The 23,469-nt window shown below is 42.2% G+C and overlaps 1 protein-coding gene across 1 annotated transcript in view; it reads left to right on the forward strand.

The window, feature by feature from the left end:
- Positions 1–23,469, forward strand: part of FBXW8 (F-box and WD repeat domain containing 8) — a 599,303-nt gene that overhangs the window by 468,956 nt on the left and 106,878 nt on the right. Inside the window, exon 8 of the mRNA XM_086943265.1 lies at positions 13,479–13,606. Coding sequence (XP_086799391.1) covers positions 13,479–13,606 — 128 coding nt within the window. The remainder of the gene's footprint in view (positions 1–13,478; positions 13,607–23,469) is intronic.

Genomic DNA, 23,469 nt, shown 5'->3' on the forward strand with positions numbered 1-23,469 from the left:
GAGGAAAATCCTTGTGGATGTTGTTAATTTTATCGACAAAGAAATCAGCAATTTGGTTACAAAGAGTTTGGGATGGGGGGATTTCCAGTGCCAGGGCTTTGGGGTGGGTGAAGGACTTAACAATATTGAAGATAGTATGTTGTTTTTGATTAGCTGTTTCTATAGCTGTGGTGAAAAACTCTTTTTTAGCTTTCTTTATGTGTGACAGATATGATTTCCTCTGCCGAATGTATAAGGTTTTGGAGGTGGGGTCGTATGTTTTCCTCCACTCTCTTTCAAGGACCCTACACGTACGATGGCTATCGGTGAGGGCCTGAGTATACCACGGAGCATTGGGCTTCCTTTTATGGAAGATAGGTTTTTGGTTGATAGGGTTGGCCTTATCCAGGATCGATTTGTTGATCCAGATGTGGAAGTTTTTGGAATCTTGCGATACATCTCCTACGATAGCGGGAGGATGGGTAGGGGGCTGAGGATGAGACTTAATGGACTCGGCTACTTTCTTCCAATTCATCGCAAAGGTTGAGGGGGAATTCTTACTGTGTGGGTGGGGGGAGGGTTTTGCCTTGATAGAAAAAGGTATAAGATAGTGGTCAGTCCAAATTTGTGGGATTGGGGGGGATACTGTTATAGTGGCAGAATTGGTGCAAATGCCATCTAATGTGTGTCCGGCCGAGTGCGTGGGGGGCACGACCAGTTGGGAGAGGCCAAAGATATCAAGGGATTGTTGAAAGGTTAGGGTGTGGGGGTCTGCGCGGGATTCCAAATGAAGATTGAAATCACCGAGAAGAGTAAAGCTTGGGTAGTGAGTCAGGTGAGATCCAAGGGTGTCATCGACGGAATCCAGAAAGGACGTGGCGTTTCCGGGGGGACGATACACAAGTCCACCCGTAAGAGAGGTGGAGGGGTTAATGTGAATCACGAAGCCTAAGCTCTCACAGTCCTTGAGTGAGGTCAGTTCAAATGTATGGAATCTGACCTCTTTTCTGATGATGATGGCTAACCCACCTCCCCTGCCGACTGGTCTATCTCGTCTGAGAATCGTGAAATCAGGGGGGAGGGCAGTTGCCAGATCCGGATTAGATGAGTCATTTAGCCAAGACTCGGTGATGAACAGTGCGTGTAGGTCATGGGCAAGTACGAGGTCGTGGACATCTTGTCCATGACAGGCTAAGGATCTGGCGTTGATGAGTCCGCAGCGAAAGGTAGTCGGCTTATGTAACGGTGGAGGGGAAGGGTGTGGGATGGTGCCAGTGGGTCCCAAGGATGACCATCTACAGGAGCGGCATGAAAAAGGTCCCCAGAGGTGAGCAATGGGACGGTGATCCTTGCAGCTATAGCTTGATGTTGGCGGGCGCATGGCGAGTAGCGTGTTAGAGTCGTAACTGAGAACGGGGTTGAGTTGGACAGCATGGCCCGCGGCCGGCGCCGTCCTGGCGCGGACGGGCGCAGACGGGCTTGGCTTAGGCGCGGCTTCGGCGCGCGTCCGGCGCGCCCGCTGCGCCAGCCCGCTGCGCCGTCTGGTTGGCTTACACATTATATAGGGAGAAAGAAGGGCGGGAAGGACGGCCCGACTTGAGCACTGTCCCCACCTGCCACACTCAAGATGGCGCCTATGCTTTTTGCCCTTTGCCTTGCGGTTCTTCCAGTAACATTGCAGAAGTTTCAGTCTTTCTTGCCTATAGTGGCGGGGTGAGCATGTGCTAGGTTTGTTATATGCAAATGATCTCGCCTTAAAGGAAATTGCAAAAGAAGGATTCCTAGGAAACTATCTGCGTTTAGTGACAAGTGTAGTGCTAACCACCTTGTAATAAATATGTAAAAAAATAAAAAAGATTATAACATTTGGGCATTAAAGTAAACCCTTTACCTGGTCAATTGGAATGCAGGTGGTCAAGCAAGTCCTATCCTGTGCATATCTGGGTATGACCTTCAACAGTAAAGTATCCAAGAAATTGCACCTAGATACTTTAAAATTCTGCACTTTAACAACCTTAGGTGGATTAATGAAATTTAATAGGGACTTTTATAATGTGGTGATCCCTCTCCAAATGAATGTTTATGGTGCTGAAGTATTGGGCGAAGGAACAAATATTGATTGGAAGAAGACAGAAAGATGTTGCCTTAAACTACTAGGGCTTTGTAAATGTGCAATGGCCAAAGCTATCAGGATGGAAGCCCACTTAAAATCATGAAACTATATTACTAAAATACCAAGTATTCACTTTCGCACATAGTTAGATCCGCCAGTTTTAAAAGTTGTAAGTTAATATTTTACATGAAATCACGTTTCGTAAACCAAGGTGAGCCAAGACAATAAGGGATCGTCTCATGCAAATTTCAAGCTTTTTATGTTAGAAAACAATAATATTGCTTATTTTCTTTTTCCATGTAGAAAGGAATTAAATGCCAGAGGGCAGGAAGAATCTAGGGATAACGATCATGCTTATGTGTCTTAGAAAATATCTGAGGTGTACCTGAGATTCTCATGGGAGAATGTAACCACGTTCCTGTATTTGATAGAGTAACCTAATCCAGCAATGCGGAATGCCCAAATAAAGTGGCGATTAGGATTGAAGCCATTGTACTCTTCAAGGCTTTGGTTACATTTGAATAAGAATGGAATTTGTAGCTGCTGCCTTAGGGTACGGTGTTTGTCCATCCATATTCTGTGTGATTGTCTATATGAATTGACCCTACAGCGTAAGCTATTAAAACCTGTTTTAATTAAATAAGGGATGTTGGCACGAGAGGAGGCTATAAGATTTTTATTTAATGTGACATTTTTAGATGTGATTTACAGTGGATAGATTTTTAATTGTTGTAATCAAATAGAAAGCTTTCATTGATTTTAACAGCTTAGAGTTTTTTTGTTGCTTTTAATGATTTTTAAATATTTTATGTGGTTTCTTTTTTAAAAGACCAAGGTGTAAATAAACTTTTTTTTATTTATCATCTGTGTTTAGAGTAGGATTTTATTTAGCATGAAAAGAGTCCCAGAGAGCGTGATAGTGCTGTATAACCAAGTATTGAAATACAGTAGATTGTGTGGTGGAAAGTTCAAGAAGAGCATTACAAAGACAATGTTATAAAAAGGAGAAATATATAAACTGTATACAATATAAACAGTGTTATTGTCATAATTTTTTAGCTTGTGTTCTTCGATGTAATCGGGTAAAGTACTTGCAATATATATTATCAGAATATTGCAAGTTATTGATTTCTACCACTATATAAAAGGGTGTGATCAAAGGCTAAGTATCTTTGGAGACTGTGGGAGTAAGGCTGTCGGACACTGTTCTGCTTGTGTAGCCTTCTCTAGACTCTGTAATTGCCACGGGGGTTGTCTAGGCAATTGCCTGTGTGAGTAACATTCCTCATCTTCTGTAAGACCTGCTGGTGTTGGGCTGGACAAGCGCCTGTCTGCATGTCACTTTGTTTGACTCTGGTCTGCAATCGCCGAGAGAGGCAGCATGAGGCAACCGGTATGTGCAGTATAATAATACAGGATTCCCAGTTTTAAGTCTTTCTCAGAGGGAGGATTGGGAGCCTTAGAGACAAAAGCTGCAGTAGAGCATACTTCTTGACATCACTAGTCATTTATAATAATTTGTTGCAAGCAGCCGTAATATAATGTACTTACTACAGGAGCTTACAGAAGGCAGAACATGCCTATAGTAACAAAATGATATCCTGGCATTTATATTCGGATGGGCAACTTCCTTATATTATGAAACTACATGAATATAGGGATTGTCATTGGAAGTGATTATAAATGTAAATTGCCATTGAATACAGAAACATTTGGACTGGTGATACATAGGAGGTGTTAACAGTCAAATCGGTTTGTTGGGAGTCACAGCGTAAAAGCTAAGGACTCTGGTGAAAGTTTGTGGCAACGCCTCCTGTTAGCCATACCATGCCCATAGAAATCACTCTTCTGTGAATACTAGAGACCAGCATGTGGGATATGGGGCAAATGTCTGTTTTGGGCCGGTCCTTTCCAGCGCGCAGATAATGTCAGCTATCATATCCCTGTCACCGCCATGCCTGCTGCTACCAAACGCTGTTAATGCTAGGAAGCTTTTTCCCAAACTTGATTTAATAAATTTGAGAGCCAAATGCATCTATACAAGAATATAATGTATAGTGACATCAGATTAGATACGCTTTTCATGCATTAGTAAAAAAGAATTACTTCATGCCATCCAGTGCACATTTGGTGAAACAAAACAAGTCTGGAATTCTTGAATGACACTCCATTGCTTCAAATAAGAGAAGGACTTACAAAATAAAGAAAAGGTAATTTCCAATTCAGTAACAATTATTATCACTTTCTTTAATATTATATGTTAGTATCTGGATCAGTTTTTTCCAAGGAGACTTTACATAGTCCAGATTTATGAATGATCGTGTCTCTGCCCTAGTTGTTTGTGTTTCTGAAATTGGCATCACCTCTTTTCGAATTCCGTGAAGCTTTTTTATCAATCTTGAGTGCTAAATTAAATAACATATATTCTGACAATTCTAATACATCTCCTACCTTATCAGGCACCAAGGGACTATTGCTTCTGGCTATATCGCAAGTACTCCCACATTACTCCACAGTACCTTAATCACCGGCTGACTCACTAAATGGCTCCCCTACAGTGGATGATGGATGTATCTTGATATGGACACTGATGATGATTTTGATGTAGATGATGAGGGAAATTAGAAAAGTCTTTACACCAAAGTATATTTATTGATAAGTGTATAATGTGGGTACTAGACTGATGTAGCTGCTAGAGGGCTTTACGGAGGTTACAAAGCAGATCATGCATGAATGAAATTTATATAGCCTTGAGGTGATAGGATTCCGCAAAATTAGATTCCAAGATAGGTCTTTGAAATATAAATGGCAAAATTATTAAAGTGCATATATATGAAAAATATATAGTGTCTGGGCGGAGTTCAGAAAACTGAATGGGATACAGAATTGTAATATATTAGTCATGGTCATAACCACTTTAATAGCGTTGGACCTCACCAAGGAAAACCATAATTTATGTGTGACATCAGAGATGAGGAGTCAGCCCCACAAGGAATCCTCTCAATTGGTTGATTCAGGATTACAGCTCTCATAGGTACGTTTCAGTTTGGTATTAATACTAGAAGGATTCTTCGTGATGGCAGATAGTGTGGAATGTCACATTAGGGGTGCTCTACCATAGAAGGATTGTGTAAGAGTTGTTTTCTAAGTTGCGCTCCATAATTGCCACTGACTGCTTAAGGTGATTGGTTTCTGAGCTAGATAATTTGATAATTGGATGTAGAGAGTTTTGTGAATAATGCAGCACAACCTAAGTAGACTATTGGCCTCAGGCAGGAGCTCCTAAAGGGAGGTGATGATTCATATGATATGTGTTTGTGCTTCCTAGATTGACTGATAAACCTGTCTGCTGCATGTAAAGATTCCTTAAGAGGATAGAGGTTAATTTAGGGATTCTAATAACTGAAGAGTTACTATAACCTAATCTTCATAAGACTGGCGAGTGGGTCGTTAGTTGAGAATCTTCTCCTGGTAGGAAATGCTTGATTCGCCGTTGGAGTCTGAGTTGAAATTGTGAACCTTGAGAATTAGTATCTCTTCGGAGTTTGAGATTCTTGTCGTTCACTGATGAGCAAGTGACTCTTCAATATGTTAATTACATTGTCACCTCTGCAAAGGTATTCAGTATTTGGAGGAGAGTTTCAATTATCCAATGTTTTAGTTTGAGATGTGGTGTGTCATCCAGCACTGAATTAAGTTTTAGACAATCTGTGTCAACAAGGAAGTGTCATCCAGGAAGTAGAAGCATTATATAGCTGAGGGTGATCAGCATAAAAGTGGTAGCAGATGCTGGCATTTCTACTTTATCTCTTTTTTAATATTTTATTTTTTATTTTTCTTAGAACAAAGTTGAGGGCTTCCATTGTAGAAAGCAACCTTTTGTTCTCTAAATCTACTTGCAAACTGTTTCTACTGATGTACCAGTAGAGACTCTGAAAATAAGTGACTTTTTCTTACTTCGGTCCTCATTGGTGTCTTCGAGCAAACTCTTAATATGGAGTTCGTGAAACAAGCTCTGGGGATAGCGACCGAACTACACAATGAAAATGTAATTATCATAACTCTTGTAAAAAATTATACATCTTCATATTTATATTAAGTTTAAGTTCATGAAACAAGCTGTGCAGATAGGGACGAAACTATACAATGAAAATTAATTACCATAACGCTTGCCAAAATGTATAAATGTCCACGTTATAACTTGCCTCCTTTTATTAAAAGCATTTCCAATTTCGGTATGGGGATTCCTTTATTCTCATGTCAAGTTAATGCTATTATGGACAGCTATTGCCTGCTGCTGGGGTCTCCGACCTTTTCTGTAATAAGAGCTACCCAGGATCAATAAAATTATTCTGAGCAACTATTATTATTAGTGTGCTAATAGTGACCATGTCAGACAAGACTAAATTAGTGACAACCCCATGCAAGATAACCAGCAGTGATCCCCTTGGTGCACCAGGCAGGGTTGCCTGGAGTAAAAGTGTCAAAAACTTTATATATTTGGAATACCTCTACGGGATTAATACATGACAGCCAGAGGTGCAATGCCTGCACTACCAAGGTAATATTATTTGTAATAGGTCTCCTTAACGTCCCATGATTTATTACTCAAAAATCTGGTTTAAATATATTTTCGATATCCAGCCATTTTTCTCCAAACAGCGTATGAGGTCTGCAAATGCACGTTTTGTCTTAAATGCATCAGTTTTTGGATATATATATTATTCAAAAAAACAAAAGCTTCTAATTTAGTGGGCTGTGCTGAACGCAGGAGATCCACGTACAGGTAACTGGAGAGCCACCAGTAGTTCACAAGCTACTTGGAGAAGTTTGGCCTACAGCATCCCATTTCTTGTGAGGCATGAGTCTCCCCTCCCCCAAATCCTAGTTTAAATTTACCACTATTTAATTCTTTCATTTGGACAGAGAAGCAACAGAGCAAAAGTCTTTTTCCCAAGGACATGATTAATATAGAGTGTCAGTTCATGAAACAAGCTCAGTTGATCAGAGGAGTTCCTTCATTCTTTTGCCCGATCCCAAAGATACTGCAGTGGTTCTGGTACACCATAAAATATTTTTTTTTAAAGATGAATTGTTCTAACATTGCCTAAGCAGTTTCAGACTGTCTCTATTTTATCTCGCATCAACCTAGCTTGTCTTCCAGAAATTCCAAACCCCTTATTAAAAGATCATGGGACAATATTGCATATTGCATCACTCAACTTGAGTCAGTGGTTCCTGAAGGAGTGATCGTTGCTCACGCAAGTCACTGCAGTCCTCACATTAAAACAGATCACTCAACTTGAGTCAGTGGTCCCTGATGGACTAAAGTTTGCTCACTTGAATCTTTTGCAGACAATTTGAACATACCAGATGCTATGCAAACATTTGCCACTAGGTGTGGACGTACAAGAACATGCACAAATTCTGAATTAGCCATTGGGTAAACAAATGAACCCTCTAATGGTGGTGTTGTTATAATGTGATGTAGTTCTCTATATACCTAGATTAATCAGTCTTCCACACTGACATGAAACTAATTTAGCAACAGAAGTTGAATACAGAAACAGAAGGAGGATCATCCACTTCTGACAAAGTCATCAAGTGTACTCTCCTAGTCCGCTTTCACCTTTTCTTTTCATTCCACCCCCTCCATCAGATGAAACACTTCATGGTTGGACCTCAGGTTAGTGCTAACGTGATTAATGCGCAAACCAAATTGAAACAAAATCCTTTTGTGAACTTACACTCCTGGAACGCCACTTTTTATGCAGGAGCATACTTATGGAGGCCCCTAATAAGCTCCTGGTCCTCCTTTCCTTGATTAGGGAGAGAAGTTCCTCAGGACACAACACAATTTTTTTCCCTCAAAGATGTTGACAGTTTTCCAGTTGAACGTAAAAGATTTGTTATTCCAATTTCCTCCCACATTTCCCCATCAGATTGATCTGATAGAGAGTCATAACATTGACTTATCTCAGGCAGATCTCAGACTCCAATGCCCATGACCACCTTTTAAATGGTGGTTAAAATGCATGTGACAGTGCATCCACTGAATCCATCACTACTATATTCTATGTTCTGCATGGTTCATGTTCTCCAGATAATACCTCTGCTCTTTGTAGCAGAGCAAAGGAAAGATTCTTCAAATACTCTACTCCTATCACCGATGTACACAGTGGCAGTGTGGGCTACACCACCCACCTTATGCTGGCATTACGCATTAGATGCTTCCTCTAAGTGAGAAATTTAAATTCCGGAAAGTGCTCCTACGAACTACTTATAAAGAGACATTTTCAAATTCTTGGGCATCTGCCACTGAATTTGGAAACAAGAGGTTAGGATGTAAGAACAGATTAAAGTCAGCCTCCTTTGGCACTGTCAGTCAGTTCTTCTGAGGAGTTTACTGGAGACTGGACAAACACTCAAGGCATGGTAGTATCTACCTTCGTTCATAAAGGGTCACACTATGGCAGTTACCCTTTGCCTTTTTTTCTTTCACCTAAAAACAGTGAATGCACTGTCGCTTACATCGCCTCAGTGTCGGTGGTGCAGCGTGCTGCGTCTGTTCCGATGAAGCCACTAGGCTGGAGTTGGCGTGCCAGGACTTGCGTCGAGATGCGTTGGGCTGTGTTGGTTCTGAGGAAGCCACCGGTCTGAAGCTGGCGATGCGAGGGCTTGCATCCGGATGTTTTGATAAAGCTTCCGGTCAGGAGTCTGTTGTGTCCCGGTAGCTCAGAACTGGAAGCCACCGGTCTGGAGCTGGCAATGGAAGAACTTGTGTCGAGATGCATCGCACTTCATTGGTTCTAAGGAAGCCACCAGTCTGTGTCTGCTGATGCGAAGGCTTGCATCGGGTCTTTCGATAAAGCTGCCCGTCAGGAGCCTGTTGTGTCCCGGTTGCTCAGAACAGGAGGCCAGTCCAGCACTCTGGTAGTCCTAAGTTCAAGCTGCATGACAGGCCTAAGGCAGTCCTCAGGAGGCTGATCAGTCCTCCTTCTTGTAGAGTCAGGGGATCCAGGAGTGCTCTGAAAAGTGAGTCTCTGAATCCAATATTTATACCTGGTGCTAGCTTCAAAGTGGTAGAAACCTCTAGACCAGCCCCTGCTCTGTTTACTAGTTGTATGAGGTGATAAAAGGCTAGTGAGAAGTTCTTTGTGGCAGCCCCTATTGAAGTGCTAATTTGGTAGGTGACCGCTCTGCCCCCTCCCATCCTGTCCCGGCTCCCCATCCTGCCAACTCCCAGTCCCCCTTTGTGACACTGTTTGGGAGGAATACATAAGACGCCAGACACAGATTGCAGGCACCAAACGGTTGGAACAAGAAAAGACCAACTTTCTAAAAGTGTAATTTTCAGAATTGTGACTTAAAATTCAACAACATTTTAAATTATTATTCTCTAGAGAACAAAAATGACATTTTTTCCTGTTGTAAGCAAACTGTATCACTTATTAAATGTAAAACGGTAACCCAATGTTATCCTGAGGGAGAGTTAGGCCTTGCAATAGTGAAAAACAAATTTGACTGCCGGGACATGTCAAACTTAAAAGTACACGTCCAACTTTTTAAATGTTATATTAAGGGGATTTCTAAAGCACGTAGCTGTCACGAAATGGGGCTTCCCAACTCTAGCCTACTATCATGTCAGCCCAACCAAGTTAGCACATCATAGAGTAGCACTGTAGGCCAATGCTGCAAATAGTCTGGTCTTCAGCTGCTTTCTAAAACTCATGTAATTTTGGGTCTTAACTGTAGAGGCAGTTTATTCCATAGGACTGGTGCCATCGCTCAGAAAGAGTGACCTCCCAGTCTTGCTCTTTTAATACATGTTATAAGAGCCATGATCAAACGCCTGCTGACGACATGCAAGCAGAGGTGGTGATCTCAGTAGCACCAATTTGACATTTTAACACCATCAAAGGGAAGGCGCCATTGGGATGGTGATTCCAAGCCCTCATTCTTTTGGATAGGTCATAGTACCCTAACATGCGCCACAAGCAGTTATTCACAGGTAGTCACATTTCTCGGCCTTGGGTCATGGGCAAGCACCCCTCCCTTCAGTCAAGTTATTTTGTCTTCATTTGGATGTTCCCCCCACCCTCCCCCCCCCCCCCCCTGGTCGCGATTACTCTACATAGCACAGTTAAGCATCATGACTAGCGACACATTAGCGGTGCAACTATATTGCGCACATCCATGCTGATCCATAGCAGCCGCGGTATACTCAACCAATTTCCACTATCAACTTAGTCCATGTTATGCTAATACACTACTACTGAGCGTTGCTTGTTATTGACTTATATCTGTGCTACTCTGTTGATTTTAATGCCAATAAAAAGATTTAAACAAAAAAGAAATAAGATCCAAGATCAAATGGCAGCGCAAAGGGCCTTAGTAAGTTGATACAGGTGTATGAAGGAGGCCAAATTAGGGGCTCCCTGCTTGATCATGATCCGAGGAGCTATGTACAAGGATTTAAATTGAGTGCGTTTCTCAGTCTGAACCAGTGGAGTTCGCAGATCAGCTGCTACAGAGCAGAGTTTAGGTAGATGGAAAAGTAATCAAGCAGCTGCATCATGGAAAGTCTGAAGCCTGATTATTACAGATATCCTGGCACCCAGCTAGTGAATGTTGCAGTAGTTCAGTCGCAGGATGATTGAAGTCTGTACATTCATTTGCCGCACCTGGAGATGGGAAAAGCCAATAATCGATTTAAGGCTTCTTTAAGTGCCAGAACACGTTCCTGCAAGTGCCTTGACCTGTGTCTCAAAAGAAAGCTTATCATCAAGCCAAACACCTAGGTTCATTTCTGCTCGTTTTCGCTTGAAAGGATACCCTAACACCTTAGGCCAGCAATGATCACTCCATACCTCGACATGCTTCCCCAACAAGGAGATCTGTGTTTCATTAGCATTGGACTTCTGATAGTTCAAGTGCATCCACTCTGTGACGATGGTCAACAGTTCTGAAAGTTGACGGTGCCCTCCGTTGAATCCTCTGACAAGGAGACAATAAGTTGGGTATCATCAGCATATGAAATCAAAGACATCGCAAATGCCTTCACCACCTCTCCCAGCAGCCTGAAGTAGATGTTAAAAAGGGTAGGGCTTAGGGCTGAACCTTGAGGGATGCTGTGTTCCAATGCTCTTTGTGACAATGAGAAAGGACTGATATCACTTGGAAAGATCAGTCACTTAGGAAGGTGGTGAACTAGGCCTACGCCTTGCCATGTATCCCAATCTCATGGAGTCGCCGTAGTAACACCTCATGAGGTGCCGTCTCAAGGGTGACACCTCAGTCTAAAAGAAAAAGTAGTTGAGCCACCTTCGTCTGGAGCCAAACGCAAGGCATCCATCACCATAAGGAGAGCAGACTCTGTACTGTGGGAGGGTCTAAACCTGTTTTGCAAAAGGTCTAGCACTTGGTTCTTCTCTAAAAAATGCTGTTCAGAGATTATTCACTTGTTGTTCCTCTACTTTTTTCAGAAACAGTAGGAGATAAATAGGCTCATCATTTTCTGGTTGAGCTGCATCAGACAAGAGTTACTTCAGGAGAGTGATACCTTTGGCGTATTTCCTAGCCGTAGACATCAGCACCCAGGACAGAGCGAGAATAGCAAGTTTAAAAAAAGAGGGTGTTACAAGCTCTTGCAGTTTAAGTATAAACGCCGGATTTGATCAGGTCGTTAGGGGAGCTGGTCTTAACTTGATTCATCAGGGAGGTAAAAAGGCATTATCCAGCAAAGCTAACTCCTTCAGTTTATCCCCCTAAGATATGGCACCCATCATTAATGCAGGACCAACATCCTCCGACCTACAACTAGCACTGAAGTGTGTGTAGAAGTGATTTACCTTTTTTACAAAGTGGTCCGCAAGTTTGTCACAATTATAGGTGGCTTGCCTATTTGAGCAGGCTGTTGACAATTATTTCATTAAACTAAGAGGCCAAAGGTCTCTTCTTTACCTAGCCCAAATGGGCAGGCATTAAAGCATCCAAGGCCGAGGTGAGCCAGACCTACGTCTTAAGTTCAGCTACCTCGATGTTGGAATCCATTTGAGGAGTATTTGCCTGAATATGGTTTCCAAAATTCATAGACTCCAGTTCATGCCATTGCCTTCTCACAATGGGATTGGCAGTAGCCATTCTCCGCGGCCATTAAAATATTCAAACTCATTGACACCATGCAGTGGTCTTACCACGCCGTAAGAATGAAAGTGGATAGTTGGAGGTTGGATAGGTTGTAAACAACACAATCCAGGAGATGGCCTGCAGCATGCATGAGACTTTATACTAGTTGAGTCAGTTGAATGACTTTCAGATCATTAATAAAATTGTGAACGCAGCCCTCTTCCGTCTGATCAAAGTGTAAGTTCATTTTGCCTCAATATTAAAATTGGCCAGTTTCAATACCAATGACGATATACAATCTATTAGCGACTCATTAAATCGTCAGACTGGACCCAGGTGTCTATAAATCAAAAGACCCCTGAAGGTGACATTTTTAGTTAAAGCACACTTTTGAAGTCCTCAGTACACTGCACCCTGCCCTTGGGGCTGTCCAGGACCTACCCTAGGGGTTACTAAAAAGGAAGGTTTAGGCCTGGCAAAAGGCTTATTTTGCCAGGTCGAAATGGCAGTTTAAAACTGCACACAGGCTGCAATGGCAGGCCTGAGACCTGTTTTATAAGGCCTACCTACGTGGGTGGCACAATGAGTGCTGCAGGCCCACTAGTAGCATTTAATTTACAGGCACTGGGTATATGGAGTATAACTTTACAAGGGACTTAAAAGTAAATTAAATCTGCCAGTTGGGTGTAAACCAATTTTACCATGTTTAAAGCAGTGATCACAGACACTTTAGGAGTGGTTAGCAGTGGTAAAGTGCACAGAGACCTAAAGCCAACCAAAATGAATTTTAGCAAAACCAAATGGGAGAAGGCAAAATGTTTGGGCGAAGACCACCCTTAGGCTGTCCGGTATAACAATTCACTCAGAATTTGTTAACACTTCTTTTCGCCGGCTAGTCTTAACTTACCACAAGGTCAATGAAATACATCTTTGTGCCAATATTGGGCTTTAGAAATAGCCTTGTAGCTAGATGGAAAGATACAATCTGCAGCTTGTTATATATGTTGGTTGTATGTTATGTGATGAGTTTTTTCAAAGTACATATTTTCCAAAATGAGGGTGCAACATTGGTATGCAATGTGATTTAGGTCTGGAATGAAAGATCTCCTTTCCCAGTAAATTTTCACTTTACTCATATGCACATTACACTCCCTATTGTATGTTTCTCATCCATATTAAGGTAACAATATTTGGTGAAAGGTCAGATAGAAGTAAGATTATTTCAGACCGTGTTGATTCTCCTGTTTTCCTCTAATAGATCCTTGTGTACAGTCTACAGACAGGGCAAAGGTTAACAACACTGGGGAACTCTGCTGGAGACTTCACCTGCATAAATATGAAGGACAGCCCTCCAAACTTGCTGGTCACTGGGAATAAGGACAGGAGGTAAGTTTAAGCGGAGACTGTGATGGGTGTTATAGTAGATCTCCTAGGTTGTTCAAGGTAATCACAAGACTGAATTAGAATCCAAATGATCAAGGGTGCATGTTATGCTGCCATAGCAGCAGTGTAATAGGAGGCAAAGAGTTACCAGTTGACATATGAGGGTCTAACATTTACCTCCCTAAAATGCTACATTTCTAAAATTTAAAAAATGCTAAAGAGGAATTTGAGTCTTTTATGTTTAACCTAGAGTGCCTGTGAGCAAATATTTTTCTTTAAAATAAAAGCCCAAAACATATAGCTCGATGTCCCCATCTTTATTAAGTCATACTTTTCTCTCTTGACATGGTGAAGTTATTTTTTACTAAGTTTCAGTCTGTCTTGACCTACTTTTTCATGTCACTGTGAAATCTAAAACATATTGACCTGTGAGAATTGACTGTAGAATGTCTGATTGTTTGTCCCGGGCTATCAGTACTTAGTTAAAAAAAGATGTCTCCCTTCATAAGTGTTCTAGAAAATTGAGCCGAAGAACAAATCAGGAGAACCAGCAAACACCTCAATTGTGAAAAATCCATAGTTAAGTAAATTTCCTTTAAAAAAATTCTTAAGACAATTTAGACACTCCCTTACGTACATTGAATACACAGCAATCTGACACATTTTTGATACTCGCTTACCAGCCAGAGATCCTTGAGGCACCTTTCAAATCAGATGCCCTTACTGAAGAGAGCCAGTACTCTCCTGTATAAAAGCCAGTCCGAATACACAAGAAGGGTAAGCTGCTTTTAAGTCAGAAGGGAGAGTTGCCTGGGTGCTCAGCTCACATTACACGGAAGAGTGGACAGAGGACAATTTAATAGGTATAGGTTTCCTGTTATAGTCTTCTCCACAGAGTTGGCCCATAACCAATTTGCTTTTGTAGGAGACTGGAAGAGAGCTGTGAGACAGTCCATGTTGCTAGTATGGAGTGCATTGATGGTGCTGTGTCCCCAGTACCTTTCTTTTGAGCGAGACCCAAGAATGGAGCTGTGTCCCCAAAATCTTGTGCTGGTTTGGGATCCAGGAATATAGCTGTACACCCAAACTCCTTTGCTAGTGTGGGAGACAGGAGTGAAGCTGTGCCCTCAGTCCTTCAGGGAGGTGAGAGGCCAGAAGAGAAAGCCTAATCAGATAACCCCTGCACCCATAAACAGAGTGAGACTCTGAGAGTAGACTTCAGAAAGTATACAGTAACGAATGGGCAGGAGTAGACACCAGAGAATATGCGGTCTTTAGCTACAAGTAGACTTCAGAAAGTATACTGTAACGAATGGGCAGGAGTAGACACCAGAGAATATGCTGTCTTTAGCTACAAGTAGAGTGTGGATCAGAAAGGGGAAGACTCCAGAAAGTATAAGGTGGAGATGTGACTTCGTAGGAGTAGATCCCAGTGATTATATAGCCTGTACCCAAGAGTAAAGCAAGACTCCAGAGATTACGGAATGAGCATGCAGATCCCTGAAGGGAAGTCATAAATACCATGTGCATCAGCGAGTAGATGTTGACTCTAGGAGGCAGACATTCTTGAAAGTATTTAGTATGAATGAGGCTTAGGGAGTCAATGGGAGGAGATGACCCAAATATTATAGTGTTAGTCAGATACCCTCTGCATGCACCTGCAAGTAGAGTGCCACTGAGGGAGATGGAAGAAAACCACGGTACAGAGTTGTTAGTTGGATGAAAGTGTGAAGAATCCCTAGAGATCTGTGAGAAGAGGGTAAGATGAGGGACAGGGCTTGCCCTAATTTTATACTAGTTATAGCATGAGCTTTACCATGTCGGAGAAACCTAAGTAGGGATGGGCAGGAGTTTGTCCCTGGATACCAATATCCATTGGTATTATACGTCAGACACACATTAGTTGTTCTGTGCGTTTTTCCAATTCTGTATAACTCCATCGTTCAGTGAATCTGCGTGTCAGAAATCGGCCCCTCTCTTCTCGTCCATAGGCAATCCCCTCCAATGACCCTACCTTTGTAGTACAATTACAGCCCCCAGCACCATATTTACACTTTCTGAGTCACTTCTTCAAATTGAATGAGAAGCAAACTTTGAGCCATGCCTCGTCCTTTCACTTAATATGGTTTATTGAAGCCCGAGGAATTGTATTGTCTAAATAGGGGGTATTGCCCAATAACACATTTGCACAGATAACCTCATAGTAGCGTATCCAAGTTGACAAATATTGGATCTAACCACTAGCTTCTTTCCCATATGTAGAATTTGCAGAAAAACAAGAGGACAAAAGCAAGATGTAGACTTTAGTCACTGATTTATCATTATAGGATTTATATTTCCGCTGACGTGTTATCCTTCACCGTTGTGACAGAGTAACCCGTCTGCCAAAATCTTAATCCGGCCCAAATTTAGGTCACGATTATAGCAACAGAAAGGTTTAGGGTCTTTAGTAAAGTCAGGTTACTGTTAGTATAAGGTTAAGCATCTAGAGTTTGTCTATAGTCCAGGTAATGATTATGATCCGCGTTAGTGTTTGGTCAGGATTAGGTTAAAGTTGGCACCAAAGATACAATGAAGGTCAGGGTAACGATTAGGGTGACGTTTCGGGTAAGCGCTGGGGTTCTGTAAAGGTTTGATTTGGAATTAGGTTTAGAAACAAGGTGGGCTTTAGGTTAGAAGTGGTTGGGTCAAAGTTCCAGTTATAGTTAGGAACACAATTTGGATGAGTAAAACGTATGATTGAGGTTAGGGACTGAGGTGGGATCAAAGATTAGAACAACAGTTTGGGTTAGGAAAATATTTTAAAATGTAGAAAAATATTTCAAACGGTAAGATTAAAACTGCTTTTTACGGAGGATGCGTTCACTCAAACAGTTGTCATTGACATTTGAATTTCAATGAAAATATATCTCAAAATCTGACTTTCATTGAAATAGTTTTCAACAAATATTTTCTTCCAAAAAAAAGGCAGGTCTCTAAATGTACTGAGATGAAGTAATGTGGATCCTGATATTAGAAACACAGGTATTAAATACTGCAAGGAAAAATAACAGCCAAACTGTAACACAGAAGAATGAAAAAGGCAAACTGGATTGGATCTTTGAGTTTAAAGCGCACCTTGTGGCAAAAGAACGGGTGGAACCATTCACTCTTGTTTTAGGTTCAACGCAAGCTTCCCTTGAGCCTCCTTGATGTTCTGCTGAACTTATTGTATCTTTTTATCGCTAAAGTCAGCATGACGATGGACCAGAAGTTGATGGCAGTATGACTTTAGTCTGGGCTATGATGGCTAGCAATTCAGAAGCAATGAAAAATCCTTAGATTTGGGAAGGCGGTGTTAATCTTCTTTCAAAATATTTGTGTCAGTAGATTCTCTTGACACGTAATAATTTCCGCCTTGAGGACAATATGATAAAAGTAATTCTGTCTGGCATAGACCAGTGACCGAGAACCCTCCAATGAACTAGAGGTTTGTCTTTTATCGCTCAAAAACTCATCAGACCCTTAGTTCCTCTAATGCTGTAATAGGAACCCATTGGGGGGTTTTCACCTGGAGAGGTAAGATTATTAACGAATATCTTTATTTGTCCTATTAAAAGAACAAGTAAGTGCCACCTGTTTTAAGGCTATTTCTTGGCATATGGTTGGGTACCAGAAGAATGTAGGTGAGTGCAGAGGGGTGAGCATGCTGTTTTAAAGGGAGCGCACTCTAATTTGTTTGCTGATAAAATTCTTGTTCCAGATCGGGTCGTAATTTAAAATAAAGAAATGTAATACTGGGTTCATGAGCAAAATGGATTGTTGGAAAACCTATCGAGCATGATGTGTGTGGGTCATATGTTTGTTCATTTTCTCTCAGTTGGAGCATGAGCATATGATTTCTAAAAACATTATTTAACATTCATTAATAAACCTGGGTAAATTAACATTTTGGCATGTCAGTTGTCCAAGTGAGATAATGACATTTCTAATGAACATGGTTTCCTATGCTATTTGTTTTAATCTTTTGAAGCTCTAGCAGCTGATAGTTTGGGACTTCAGAAACCTTTTTCATGTTTTTTCTGCACCAGTCAGGGTTTCGATCCTATTACTCAGGATCATCTTCTGGACGGGGTTGTGGGTATAGATGGTGCTGTATAAGGAGGGAAAGGAGAAGGATCCGGGATGGGAGGAGGCGCTGGGAGCGCATGGTGGGGAGGTAGAGTTATTGGGTAGCATAAGGAACACTATTGCGTGGTGTGCAGCGCTGGAAAAAAGCATGCAAAAAAAGCCGAATGCTATTTTCCCAATGTCACAAAGTATTGTAAAAAAAAAAAAGTAGGTGCAATGACTCAGCCGCTATTGCCAGTGGCATCATTCTTTAGGTGCGCATACATCACTGTGCATGTGTGCGCCTACAGAATGACACGGTGATGTTTTCATTGTGTAAAAGAGCTTTCGGTGTAGCGAAGCCCGGAGCAGCAAATGGCAGCTCCTTGGCCCTCCAAAATGACGTAGAAACGTATGAGCCAGAGCGTGCGTACAGTGGAACGCAGGAGGGTGGTTCATATTTAGGGAAGAAATCGTCACACGAGGGAGAGAGCTAGAAAACACATGCCCGCTCATTGAGTGTTGAAAGAAAAATACAGGTCATCAAATCAAAAGGATGATAAAAACAAGCATTTACAATGCAATGGTCTCGGCATTATTAAAGGTAGAGCTATTGGCATTGCTCATGACATTTTCTTTCTTTTTTGTTTTTAAAAACATAAATAAATGGTATCGTCATTTACAATGGCAATAGGTGAGCATTAGAGAGTAGTAGAGAGTATTCGCGGACACAGACACACACAGCGAGCCATACACACACAGCAAGCCCCCCCCCCCCACACGCACACACAGGCACACACACAGTTAGCCCCACACACACACACAGCGAGCCCCACACACACTGGGAGCCCCACACACACATGTACTAGCATACTATTGAAAGCTACAGTATTCATGGGGCTTCTTTTCTTCCTCTTTGGTTTTCCCACATTTCTTCTCTTGGCCCGTGTATTCCATCTCTCCTGTCCTCCCTCAATGTGTTCAACAAATAAGCAATGCAATTTCACAATGTCTCTGCCCTTGCACCCTCAAAATCACCCATCCTACCGTCCCACAAGCATAGCACTTCACAAGTTCACACTATGTTACACCCTTGCAAAGAACTAATACTTGAACATTCTTCCAACCTTTACAGCTCATAATCTAAACGCATCTTTAACACGTCAATAGAGTTACAACTCTGGTGCACCAGACTGAACATGAACCGCTTTAACTACACCATAGCACTCCTGCATTCCACTGAAGCAGCACATCTAAGCTGGCCCAAAGAATCGAACCTCTGAACTGTCTTCCACTTCACACCACTGCCATGGATGCACAAGCTGTCCTCCCAGATACCAGCAACCTTCTGTTAGAAGTGTTACCTCCTCAGACCTGTACAAGAACCACAGGGCCCTCCTAGCTGTTCACCACGACAATGTAGTGCTTATTTGAATGGAAACCATAAAGCCCATTCCCACGTTCTATTTTGTCCTTCTCACACTCCTCGGGGTGCATAACCAACAAGCACTTGCTAACGTTGTAGCATTGTGTGTCTGTCTACCTGACCATCCTCCATTCAAGAGATGAAGAGACGGTCCATCAACAGGAAAATGTGTCTCTGTGTGAAAAGGTGAGCCTCGGATCTAGCTGGTCCACTCTGCATTGGATGAGACATGCATTTCTCCAGAAGAAACACTATACACATCAATATCTGCATTTCACAGTCAAAGCCTTGAAAAGAAAACATACAAAATCATAATTTAAGTATTAATTTGGGTACCAAGGCTCGTCTGACTGCTCATGAAAAGTATTTTACACTGTTGCAAAACTAGGTTTTCCTATCATACTGCTGGGCATGAGGCCTGTGACCTTTGTACTCATTGCAGTTCCGATCTAGGTATCCTGGGGCGAAACGGGCAGTATTATGTGCATTGATTTCTAGCTACTGCCCTAGTCAAACAAAGAACATACAAGGGATTAACAAAGAGGTCAGACAGGAAGTACAGTGTGTGGGTCTTGGAGCACTGAAAAGACAGTCCATGTCCCACAATGCAAATGTGCCTGCCAAGCCATCTGCCCTTAAAGATTCATTTCTGCAGGGTCAGATTGTCTTTCACCCTTTCACTGCCTCTTCTGCCGAAGTCCTAAAGATATCCCTAAAAAATCCAAATGAGAGGTCCATCTGTGAACTTAAAAGATGGAGGGAGGTCAGTTTCTTGGCTCCCTGTAGCCCATCTAATTCCTCTCGAACAGAGCAACAATACTTCAAAACTCTTATTTAAATTACTCAAAATGTCACTGCTTCCCCTGCCATCTGACTTTATTCGCCCACTTCTAAATCTTCTAACTTCTGCTGCCTTTCATGGCAGACATCATTGTGGGCTACCCTAAATGCACTATTTTTGCATCCTTAAAGACGTTACCATTTTGATAAAGACTAATCCACTATGAAGACTCTTTCCCAATCTTGCCTTCGCGTTCCTTCACCCTCTCCCAGAACCTGTTGCATCTGCCCCTCTCCCCTCTGAACGGCAAGGGAAAATGAAGCGGCATGAAGCACTATAGAAATAACCATTATTAAATACTGCCCCGTGGCACTACATCAGTGTTACAAGCGGACACAGAACAGCGTGATCAACTGAGCTCTCCCCACGTGTCAAAACAATACAAATACTGACCGATCGGCGGAACCACCCTTCAACCCCATCACCTCCCATTCCCAACGAGCTACCACGAAGCACAACTAGCAATTATAAAAACTGAGAAATGCATGGCGCCGATCATACCATGTTTATTTATTCAATACAAAAACGGACCGATCGGCGGAACCACCCTTCAACCCCATCACCTCCCATTCCCAACGAGCTACCACGGAGCACAACTAGCAATTATAAAAACTGAGAAATGCTTGGCGCCGATCATACCATGTTTATTTATTTTTACAATTTCCTGCATACGTTGCCTTTGATCAGGCGTGACATTTTATGACATAGGGGCACTCCCATGAATCAGGAAGTGTATCCTTGGTGGGATGCACATGTTACCGGTGGCATTTACATATCTATCCTCCTTAGCACTTGTTTACGAGCCATGGGTTGCTGTGTTTTTGGTTCGGAACGAGCAGGATTGGAAGAGGGCGTTTACCACTTAAGGAACGGCGCTAAGGTCCATAGGCCTCCGGTGGCATTTACCTGCTACCACCTCTAGGGCTTGGGGGAGAGGAAGTAATTGCGGAGGTGGGCGTCTTTTTTTTAATTAAAGGATTTACATCACGCCGTCCGACCTCACTCGTGCAGGCTAGTGAGTGGAGATATCTATGGACACCCAACCTGTCTCTTGGGGTGGGGGGGCTTTTAATACCCATCGGACGAACCATCAGAGCAGGGGAGCGAGGCCCTTTGTGAGAACTGTCGGGTGGATATCTCTGCTCTCCCCTTGCGTCTCCTACCTCGGCGCCCTCATTTTGCACCGGCAAGGCTGTGCAAAGGGCCAAACCTTTCTCCCAGAAATCCTCTGAATCAGCCCGGAAGTAGTTAAACCATACCGGGCTGATTCCATATTGTTTGATTCAGCTCTTTTCGATAACGTCTGGCCAACCAGATCAATGTGGCTAGTTAGAAGAACTGTGAGTCTGTGTTGCGGACAGATAGATAGACACATGTTCTGGGCTCTTTACGTTCTCTGTGTAAAGCACGACACGGACGCTAAGATTCGCAGGAGAAGCAGAACTCTATGGCAAAAAGTATTTTGTGCAGACGTAGTTAGGAAGTGCGTGAATCCCGTTTCCAGCATCCAGCGAGCTTAGAACTATAGGGCAGGGGACAGAAGGCACGATAAACCTACCTCCTCGGTAGACGCAGCAAAATGGCTGCCTTAAGCTTCAGATTTTTTTCGGAATCGGGGGCGTGGTTTTGTGGTTCTGAGTGACAGACAACGTCACTGTCTAAAGAACGCAAAAACACACGCCCCCGAATCCGGAAAAGACGGGGCTAGTTTGGAGTGACTCCCTTCTCTTCCAATGGCTGGCCTCTGTTTAGGAAGCCAGCCAATGGAAGCGAACGGAGCAGGGAGGCAGGTTTAAACTGCCCTACTCAAAAACAATAATTCTCTGGACCGGAAGCTGCGCAAAGCTGCGCTTTGCGCAGCTAGGTCCCTCGACCTAATGATATGCTCCAGGGGGTGGATACACCGAAGAAGGTGAAGGCATTTAATAACAAGTAAGGAAATATTAGTGAGAGGAAAGACAACCAATAGTAAGCAATGGGTAGGCTTTAATCCCTCTGTACATTTTTTATAAGCTCACATTTGCACGCTTTGGTAGGTGATACACAAAAATCTGTTTTATAACTCTATAATATTGCATTTCATTGGTTTTTAATATTTAGCCTCTTAATTCTCTGCTCAAATCAAAATGAAACCATTACAAGAATGGGGTAACCCAATGCGGTTCCTGGACCTGGGTAGTCAATAGTATCAACAAACAGTGGTCCAAACCGAATTAGTTTCAGGTCAACAAACAATGTATTCACAGTTGATTATTTACTTTCTTAGGTGAGCTTTCGAATTGATCTGCTCTATAGAATCAATCAGTAATGCTTTTTTTCAGCACCAGAGCAAACTACCCGACACAAAACCAAAAATTATTGAAAAAGGGGGGAGTTTAATAAATTACTCCATCTCAGCTCATTGTTTATATACATTTGTACATTTTTAAATACTAACGGTAAAAAGAAGAGCAATCTGCTTCTAAGAGATTGCAGGAAAAAGAAAAAGGGGGGTAGTGATTGTGAAGAAAGGGTGTAAGCCTCAAGAAAAAATGTGACATAAGAAAACTAAACAATTCTGATGAATTAAATCAAAGATGTTTAAAAGATTCAGCTTATTTAGCAAATGACCACAATTGATTTTCACTGTTTTCACATTTATACAGTCGTAAATCACATGTATAATGTATTTAAATGAGGGGTGGTCCAATTTGCATGTAAAGAAGCGTCGACGTTTCGACCCGTCTTTTGGTGCAAGGGTAATTGGGGGCCTCGACCTGCGGGTCTTCCTCCGGACAAGTGTAGCACAACCTTTGAACCGTAGAGTTCTCAAGACGTAAACCTAGGGTAAATTAAGGTAGTGATCAGGAGTTGCATAGTATAGGAACTTTAAATTAAACGTTCCCAAGTTTCGTGTATCGCTAACCCACGGATTTCTAATGGGTGGCCTCCGTCCTCCTACTTCGGGATGGACGTAATAGATGGATGACCGTAGTTGTACATCTGTAATTAATAAGGTGCAGACGGTCTATTAGGAGCACTTTATTATAATAATAGTTTTTAAGTTGCTGGAGAATCCCAATTAGCGACTTACCCAATCAAATAACCCAATCATGGAGTCACTAATCAATACATCAATTTACAATAGGGAGAGCATGTGCACTTTAGCACTGATCAGCAGTGGTAAAGTGCCCAAAGTCCTAAAACCAACAAAAACAGGTCAGAAAAAGTACAGGAGGAAGGCAAAAGTTCAGGGATGAACCTGCAAAAAGGGCTTAGTCCAACAGGCATCAAATGTTTTATTGCACCAGATACTCCATTAAATCATCCATGCCGCTTTTCAACCCCACACTGGGTCTTGATCACGTCAATACGGAGTGGTCAGTTGCTTTTATAAACTTAAAGTGCTTCAACATAAAGAAAGGACTTTGCTTGGATATTTGTAAAATTCCCAGTTAAATGGCACTGTGCTCTGCCAGATAATTCACACGCTGCAGATTTACTTACTCCTTACTACATCATAAGCTGAAT

Source organism: Lissotriton vulgaris, chromosome 11, assembly GCF_964263255.1.
Source record: "Lissotriton vulgaris chromosome 11, aLisVul1.2, whole genome shotgun sequence".
NCBI classification, from domain to species: domain Eukaryota; kingdom Metazoa; phylum Chordata; class Amphibia; order Caudata; family Salamandridae; genus Lissotriton; species Lissotriton vulgaris.